We start from the raw sequence: 9,911 nt of genomic DNA on the forward strand, positions 1-9,911 counted from the left end.
GTAGAGATAAGGTCTTGCCAAGTTGCCCAGGCGGGTCTCGAACCCACGGGCTCAGGCAATTCACTCACCTCAGCCTCCCAAGGCATGGGATTTTGAATCTTTTTTGAAGTGGTATAAATTTCCAGCACACTAAAGATTTCTTGGATGTCTCCAATAGTTACTACTGTTGGGTGTCTACTGAGTGCTAGGCACTTGGCACATATTACAATTTTAATAGTCAAAACAACTCTGTAGGGTATTATTATACTATTTTTCAGATGAATAGTTTGAGACTCGGTGAAACCAAGTAACTTGTGCAAAGTTACACAGCAACTGAGTGACAGAACAGGTTGTGAACTCAAGTCTGACCAACTGCAAAGCTGTCTCTGAGGCAGCCTCTGAGACATGGTATCTGATGACTGCATCCCATGTTGGGATGGCTGTCTTAAAACACTGACAAGAGCATTTTGGTAAAATAAATGCTCTTTTGTGACTGAAATACTTGTGTTTCTTCCTCAGAGTTATGCCTTCTCTTTTTGCTGTTTTTTTGTCTTTACTTCCTACTTTGTCCATAAAAAAGAAATGGAACCCACATTAAAGGTCTGGATTCATCTGAGTCACTAATTTCCTAAATAGAAATCATAAGAGACAGTGAAAGGAAAGCCTGCAGTGATCAGGGACATAAATTTGGGAGCAGTGGTAGTCTGGGAGTTGCAGCAGACCTTTTCAAACCAGAGTTTCAAAGCCAGCCAACTTCCTCTCTAAGAGTTCAGACTCTTACTCACCAACGTTATCCATTGTGACAGTCACAGATTCTCCACGCATGGGGAAGAGGGTCAAGGTGTCCTCATGTCTCTTTCCATAGATGAATGAGTGCCCAGTGAAGTGAATGGTCAAAATGTCATCCTGAGTCCCCACACTGCAGAAGTGCCACTGAACCGTGTCATCAAAGCAGAACCCTAGAGTGTGTATGCTGTCAGGCACATAGCCATTGATAGCTGAAAGAGTAAAACCCATTAAAATGCCAGGCCTATGCCAACCAAAGGACATGTGTCTAATTAGACCTAAGATAAATGTCCCAGTGTTAATTTGGTTGTGTCAAAGCAATGAAGATCCAAGACAAGCTTTACCAAGTCTGACATGTGACTAGAAGGTCAGATTCAGAATTCCCCAATGAGTGTATTCTCCTAAGTTAGCCAGAGAGAAATACCGGAAAAAAGACAAAGCTTCCCTTTACTTTGATTTTTTCTTCAAATGTATATTAAATATTTTGTGTTCTAAGCTCTGCACTTAAAGATATTCTAATAGTTCCACTTGGAAGAAAAGAATAATATAAGAAATTCATTTTCTTGATATACTAGTCATTAGGTAAGAACAAAAAAGCTGGTTAGCACAGTATATTTTGTACTTTTTATTGCCTCCTCTTATCATCTATATAATCTATAGTATTCATTCAAGTATCCAGTTCATATACTTTCATTATCATTAAAAGGGACACTATTTGAGGCAATATTTTTATTTACTTATGTACTAAGCATATTAATAAAATTAAAGGTATGATTTCCATGAGACTAGGGCTCATGTCTTCCTGGGTTACCACTATAGTCCTAGCACTAATACAATGCCTGGCACTTAACAAATATTTAAGTGAGTACTTAATCACTTAAATGGGTTATTAGCTTGTACCTCATTCTAGGTGTTTTTCTAAATGGCCTACAGCTACATTGTCTTATATGGTGGCCAGTGGCTACAAGTGACTATTCAGCATTTGAAATATGTGCCGACTGGATTGAGATATGTTATAAGTATAAAATACACATTGGATTTCAAAGACTTAGTATTAAATAAAGTAAATCTCATTAACTTTTTATAACAGTTACAAATTGAAATAATGTTTAGGATATATTGAGTTACAGAAAACACATTATTAAAATTAATTTCACCTATTTCTCTTTCATTTTTAATGTGGGTAGCAGAACACTTGAAATTACATATGTAGTAATCTAGTATTATGATGGATTCACTGCCACGATGAAATGCCGCAACGAAAGCTGAGAATCACTTTCTGTTTAGAATTATCTGAAGCCAAATGAACAGATCATGGAGAAATCATCCTCATGTGTGTGATTACCTATCAAAGAAGGTGACCAAGGGGCTCTCAGCTCCGAGCAATGGTCGAAGGGACCCTGGCTGTGGTGGAACCCTGGCATTTGCTTCCAGTTGGCTCAGGGAAACTTCTCAGACTGCCATGGTAGCAGTTTGGGGCATTGAGCTTTAGTACTGCAGCAAATGCCTGAACCCTGGCTCAGTTCATTCTGTTCTGGATTTCTTCCTGATCACTTCAGACTTCGTCATGCATTGCCTTTCCAAGACACTTGGCCCCCATGTTAATTTTTGCTCTACTTTAAATGGAAAATCCATTTTGGATTACTTATTTTGTTTCTGTCATGTAGAGTATTCACCCTGTTTCCAGTTGAAAATCCCCAGATACTATTGATAAAGCCTATGGCGCCTTCCCTGGCTCCTATCCCCCTCACCCTCTTCCTCATTGCCCAGAGTTATGTGCATTCACACACACACATACACACACACACACACACACACACACACACACACACACACACACACACACGGAGCAGGAGACCAAGTGCACATCTAAGGATAACAAGGCTTTAACCTCTTGCTCAAAAAGGCTGCTATGATGTCGCCCATAAATTTCATCACCATGTCTGTGGACCGAAAGTGAGGATAAGAGGTGCTCTTCAGTGAGTGGATCCTAATCCATGTCTCTGCTTCTAGGCACAGTCATACTTCAACCACAGAAGTGAAAAACTGATGGGTAGAAAGAGTGCTCCCACTTACTGCTCATGATGTTTGATTCATAAAACTTGGGGTCGTCACGTTTCACCTCATCAGGATTCTCACAAAACTTGTTGATGTTGTCCTCAATGTACCAGCTCTTGTTCTCATCAAACACAGCAAACACAGCCTGCTGTTCAATGTCTGCTGCCCTCTGGAGGATGAAAGTGCTGTGTTCAGTCATTAATGTCCTAGCAGATTACCTACAACACTGAGTTCTCAGAAACCAAAGGGTCACAGCCCTTGGGGCCACTGAAGTCACACAACTCAGGCATCTATGAAAGCCGATTATGTATGAAGTACTTATTAGAGCTAAAGGTAATAGCAAAAACAAATGGCAGATCATAAATCTCAGAATAAAATAGTCCAACAGAAAAATCTCATTTCACCAAGGCAACTGTTTATCTCTGCAAATGTAAGCTTTTCAACATGAATGACTGGCTGAATGTGCTCCAATAGTTGCACAGGATAAAACAGACGGTTGCAACAGAAAAGTCTTATGCCTCTCCTACCTGTTTCCTTTTCTAGTTCAATAAATCAGGATCAAATATCCATCTCTGATGTTTCTAGGCATATATTTATTTTGCATGTCTTAGATGAACTCTTTGATAATAGCTTAGCATAACCATGAATATTAGGTTAATAATATGATACTATGATTCTTCAATGAAGATAAACTCAGAAGATTGATATCTTTGTTCACATCCTTCTCTGTAATTTAATCTCACCAGAGATAGACCATTCTCTCGTTCAACTTCTCTAGGAACTATGACTCTAAATGTATTTGCTTTCAGAGAATCTCTCTTATCTCTCTCTCTCTCTTGCAGGTCTCAAAAAATAACAAAGACTGATAAAGAGCTTTACAGATAAAAACAACCCGGTGAATTTTTTTAGAAGGGTTATTTCCCACTTGATAAAAGGAAGAAATTAAGAGTGGCTAAGTGACTTGTTTATCACAGCCAGTACTAACAGTCATGGAATTTGAAACTAAAACAACATGATTATCACTGTAGACTTTCCTTCTGCAGCGAAGGTTTAGTACAAACAGACAAGACAAAAAGTCAAAAGAATGAATGTTATCACACTCATGTTAAAGAGGACTACTTAATATTTACTATTTTCTAAAAAAAAAAAGCCTCACTGTTTAGCAAGGTGGCCTAATATAGTCTAGCCAGAGGAAATTCCCAAAATTTCTGAAAAGCTACTTCAAGGGCAAAATACCTGTATGCCTCGCATATCCAGGGATCTGCTCTTACAAATCAGAAGTAGTCCTATTAGACCAGAGGCAATGTCTCTCATCATGTCAACATCACTGTAGTATGGTCTTGTTAAGCACTGGGCATCGTTTTCTGTGGGTTCATCAAACTCTAGGATGTTCCATTTATAAGTGTAAGTTTCTTCTGGCTGAACTGCTCTGATCATGGTGTTACTTCCTGGGAAAAATATATTAAAAATTTTTTTCATTTGTAAAATTATTTCCTGAAAATAAATAAGTAATCGAACTCTCATCAGAACCAAGTAATATCACAAAAGGAATATTATTTTCTATTAAACTCTATTTAGAGCCTAAATAACAGGTGGCCAGTAGATATCACTTCACTAGAGGCTGCAATGACACTAACAAAAGACACCATATTTCACAACCACTAACAGACAAAATCCCTGAAGTGAGAAGAGCTTATCATGTATACTACCTTACTGTGCTAGATATACCACTGGGCAAGGAAGATGGTAGAAAAATATGGCAGCCTCTCAGAAATCACTAGTTTGACTCAGTAGAAGTGAAAAATTCAAACCTGAAATGGAGGAAGAGTTGACTTCATCTTCATAAGGAGAGAAGGTCACTCCGTGAGGGTAAATGCTATAGGGGCGGCTGGCCGAATTTTTGAACACGATCTACAAAGTTAAGCCAAATTTATTATTCTAGGATTTAAGGTTGATCATGGGAATTAATATAGGATACTTGCTTTACATATTCACTTTTGGATGGAGTGTGTGTGTATGTGTGTGTGTGTGTGTGTGTGTGTGTGTGTGTGTGTGTATACACACAGGAAAATTAGCTATGCTTATCTGAGCAGCAACCACTCCCATCACCTGGCAGGGACATTTGAGAGAGAGTTTCACTCACATATTAAAATGGACAGAGAAGTCTGACTTTAGAGAACAGGTCAGAAGTGACATTTTCCTCACAATGTCACCCTCTCCAAGCTGGTTCCCATGACCCTCCTGTTCTCCTTTCAGTTTGGATCACATTTCCCTTTGAATCTGCTTCTTCTCATCTTTAGACCATGATCACCTTCTCCTAGGATGCTCCTAGAACTCCTAGGATCCTCCCCTAGGACACTGCCTTTGAACTTTGAAGCCATCTTCTTGAGGGGCGCAGACAAATAACCAGATCCTGAATTCCCAACAAGGTACATTTACACTCGCTAAGAGCACCTAAAAGGGACCAGAAATGAGTGAAGGGAAACAGGCATAAAGAAGGACTGCTTTTGTCCTTTTGTTATTTGTATTAATTTTGACTTTATTATTATTATTATTTTCCTTAGGCGGTCTCAAATTGAAAACTTGAGATCATGCCACTCATCAGTCTCCTGAGCAACTGCTTCTATTGGATATACTTTATTTTATTATAAAGATGTGGGGTACAAGTAAGGATTAGGTACAAAAGTAATATATGTGCAGGTGGCCCAATTGGTCCTCACTTCCCCAGGTTTAGGATCAGGTATCCTTTGTGTTGCTATGTGCCCCTCCCCTTCTTCCCTCCCCTGGCAGTGTCCTGTGACTAACAGAACAGGCTTTGTCAGGGTCATTTCTCACACAGGAGCCCTAGTTAGACTTTTTAATCTTCAGAAGAGAACCTTAATCTTCCTTCTGTTGGTTGATCGTCAGAGCATTTGGATCATCCTTAATCTGTACATTATCTGCATTCTAGGATTTGGCCAAAGATTGCAACCTTCAATTCTCTGCTTCCTTTCAACTCTCTTTTCTGTCCTAGTGATGTGCCATGCTCTTTAAGGAGAACTGTATGAGGAAAACTGCATGTTCTTGACACATGGAGTTTACCTTCATTGAGACCAGTTATTAGACAGCTGCCTACCTAGACCAAATTAAATAGTTGTTTTTACACACTTGTGTTTACTGTATGTTCTCAGCTGCAATGAGAAACAGTATTTTAAAAAATGATGCAATTTTAAAAAATCTATTATGCCAGTTATAGGACTTGTATCAAAGATGCTTTCCATTGCTTCAAGCAGTACCCTCTTTTGAAGGATCCTTGGAAGAAATTCCTCTTAAGTCTCAGTATCAGGGAAAACGTGCCTTTTTTATGAATGTTGTAAATTTTGCCCTGACATATTTCCTTTTTTCACTCTGGCTGATCTAAACCTTCAAATAAAATTTGCAGACAGCCTTATAGGATTGTATGGTATGTATTTCATAATACTTACCAGTGGCTTTATTTTCTTTGTTCCCATATTATCCTTTACCCTAATTCTATTGACTCTTTGTCTCATTCCTTTAGGATTTGATAAAATGTCCCAGATCCCTTGTATTATTGAGTAGACAATAAACAAATGCCAATACTAAATAAAAACTAAAAGATGCATTTGAATTTAAGATTATATGAACATCTTTTTCTTTTAAAATAAACAAATAACCAGGTACTCTAATATATTTTCTTATTTAATTTCTTTTTCCTTCATGGTTTTGTATTTTTGTTACTTACTTTGAGAGTGTCTCTGACCTGGGCTCTGATAACAGGACCCAAAATCCCATCTTCTTTGATACTGGGTCTGTCTATACGTTTGGTGAAGGACTCATCTTCATATTGTCTGTAAATAACTTTCTTATATTGTTTTCCAATTTGGTTTGAGAAATTATCCAAGTGCAGAGACCTGTATTTTCTTAAAGTGAAATGAAATTTAAAAAATTAAACCACTTTCTTAAATACGGACCCTAGCAGGATTGGGGAAGCCCTTGTGCTTAGAAGTTCTCTTCTTAGATTAGTTAAAGTGCAAGTCTCTAAAAACTTCTTAATGTAGTTTTCAAAGTTCTGATGTCTTCTTTCCAATTTTCCAAACTGGAAACCTCTGGATTGTCTCCGGCACTACTGATAGTCATAGGAAACTGGTAAGAAGCAACTACTTACATCTTTCTGTTACTTTGTGACAGCAGACACTAGATATGTCTTGGGAAAGGTATACACTTTCCCAAGTGAAAGCATAGGATACACTAGGAATTTTTCTTATATCTTTCTTATCACTTAGTCTGTGAAATCCTTATTGGTTTCCCAGGTATTTCTCAATCTCCAAAACTATTTTCCCACCACAGGAAGCTTTTACTATCATTATTAGTCACAGTTCTGTGTTGGGCTATCCCTTCTACCATCTTCCCAAACCTAGGTGCCAACTAAAAGAAGCTTCTTCACCCATCTTCTGTAGCTACTAGGATAAAGACTTTGGGAGTAGCGACATGAACCACTTTCCCCCTGCCTCTTAATTGCCTTGGTTTACAAAAGCAGAAGCTTCATGATCGAGTATCTATTTTATGCATGTATTTTGCATAGTGGAAGACACTGCTGCCAAAATGTCCTAGACTGAGCAGGGCTTGGTGACTCAGCCTGTAATCCCACACCTTGGGAGGCTGAGGTGAGTGGATTGCCTGAGCCTGTGGGTTCGAGACCTGCTTGGGCAACTTGGCGAGACCTCATCTCTACAATAAGTCAAAAATTAGCTGGGCATGGTAGCGCGCCTGTAGTTCCAGCTACTTGGAAGGCTGAGGTGGAAGGATCGCTGGAGCCCAGCAGGTCGAGGTTACAGTGGCCAGGAGCGGCCACTGCACTCCAGTCTGGGCGACAGAGTGAGACTCCAACTCAAAAAAAAAAAAAAAAAAGTCCTAGATTGCTAGCTCAGCTTTGTCACTAATCTCAGAATCTTGACCAAGTTTCTTCTTTTGATCTTTTGTTAGTTTAATTTTTTTTAATAGAAAATACATTCTTATTATTTTTATTACAGTGAAAATTATTACACCCAATATTCCCTCAACTTGATCTCCCTAACCCTTCCTAGATTTTCTAGGTAGCCACTTATATTAATTCTATGTGTATAATTCCAGAATATCTTTATGCAAATATATGCAAATATGTCTTACAAATATATATATTCTTATCCCCCCTCCTTCAACAAAAGGCAGCTCTTTATATACTCTATACTACATCTTAACTTTTAACAAATTATTAAAGTGAATTTATTTTTTGATTTTTTAATTTCAGATTCAAGGGGTATAAGTGCATGTTTATTACATGGTATATTGAGTACTGATGGGGATTGGGCTTCTGGTGTACTCATTACCTAAATGGTGAACAATGTACCCAACAGGCAATTTTCAACTTCTGTCCCCCCATCCTCCCCACTTTTGGAGTCCCCAGTGTCTATTATTTCCATCTTTATGTCCATGTGTACCCATTGTTTAGCTACCACTTATAAGTAAGAACATATAGTATTTGTTTTTCTGTTTCTGAGTTAGTTTATTTAGGATAATGGCCTTCAACTCCATCCACATTGCTACAGACCTCTTGACTTTTTAATTTAATAATGCATCTTGGAGAATTTTTATATTAGTACACAGAGAGTGTTTGCGTCTTTTTTTGCAGATGCATAGTGTTCCATTGTGTGAATTAGTCATCATCTATTAAACTAGTTTCCTATTGATGGACATTTGACTTGTTTCCAATCTTTTGCAGTGAGCGCTCTCTCTCTCTCTATTATTTCACCTGTGAACAAGTATGTCTATACAGTTAAACTCCCTGAGTGAGATTGCTGGGTCAAAGGTTATATGCTTTTATAATTTTGATACATATTGCCAAATTATCTTCTAGAATGTCTTTACCAATTTACTCTTCCACTAGCAATATATGATAGTGCTCAAAGTCTTGCCAACAGATGATGTCATATGGATTTGTGAGTCTGATAGTTAAAAAAGAGTACTCCATGAAGTTTTTTGTTTTTGTTTTTTTGGTTTTTTTGAGTTGGAGTCTCACTCTGTCGCTCAGACTGGAGTGCAGTGGCCTCTTCCGGCCACCACAGCCTCGACCTGCTGGGCTCCGGTGATCCTTCCGCCTCAGCCTTCCAAGTCGCCGGAATTACAGGCATGCACTACCACGCCCAGCTGATTTTTTTATTTTATTGCAGAGATGAGGTCTCGCTGCCCAGGCGGGTCTCAAACCCGCGGGCTCAAGCAATCCATTCACCTCAGCCTCCCAAAGGCGCGGGTTACAGGCTGAGCCACCAAGCCCGGCTCTCCGTTAGTTTTCTATTGTTGCTGAAACACATCGTCACAAACGTACAACATCAACTTATATTTTAGTTTTGTAGGGCAGAAGCCCATTGTGTCTCAGTGGCCTAAAAGCCAGGTGCTGGCAGGGCTTTGCTCCTTCTTTGTGCTGTTACCTGTGGTTTCTGCCTTCCTGAAGCCCCTCACACTTGTTCGTGCCCTACTTCCTCCATCTCAAAGCCAGAAATGGTGGGTCAGGTTCTCACTTTGCATCACTCTGACCTCCAGCTCCCAATTCCACCTTGAAAAACCCTGGTGATGACATTGGGACCAGCCTCATTTCTCCAAGTGGCCTGCTCTCATACCTCTCTTCTTACACATTAAACTGTTGGCACTTAAAAAAAATAAGTGCGGAGTCAGCGTTAGATTATTAAACTCCCTGACTCTCTCCAGGTTCTCTTCACCTGGCCATGCATTCAGGGCTCAGTCCAGATGCCCTTTCCTTCAAAAAGTCTTTCCATCTGCCTCTTACTTCCCCTCCCAAGGTAGATCTCCAGATGATTTTCTCTAACAGCACTCTATCATTCTCTACATTGTCATCAATAGAATGTTCCTTTGCAATCATGTGGCATTCGTCTTTTCCCTCTACTTGACACTGAACATTAAGGATTGGAATCATTTGTAATTTATATTTATATGTCCAGCATTTAATACAGTAGCTTTTAGTACAGTGTTTTTCAGTCTATAAATTATCATCCATTAGTGGGTGGGTTGTGAAAGAAGATTGAATTTGGCCATTA

At 39.0% G+C, this 9,911-nt stretch overlaps 1 protein-coding gene across 1 annotated transcript in view; it reads right to left on the reverse strand.

The window, feature by feature from the left end:
• F5 (coagulation factor V) overlaps positions 1-9,911 on the reverse strand; it is a 78,061-nt gene that overhangs the window by 30,981 nt on the left and 37,169 nt on the right. Inside the window, 6 exon segments of the mRNA XM_021714092.1 lie at positions 765-977; positions 2,842-2,992; positions 4,060-4,271; positions 4,530-4,532; positions 4,635-4,734; positions 6,566-6,743. Coding sequence (XP_021569767.1) covers positions 765-977; positions 2,842-2,992; positions 4,060-4,271; positions 4,530-4,532; positions 4,635-4,734; positions 6,566-6,743 — 857 coding nt within the window.

This window comes from Carlito syrichta, unplaced genomic scaffold, assembly GCF_000164805.1.
Source record: "Carlito syrichta isolate Samal-C Ts95f unplaced genomic scaffold, Tarsius_syrichta-2.0.1 Scaffold305213, whole genome shotgun sequence".
Taxonomy (NCBI): Eukaryota; Metazoa; Chordata; class Mammalia; order Primates; family Tarsiidae; genus Carlito; species Carlito syrichta.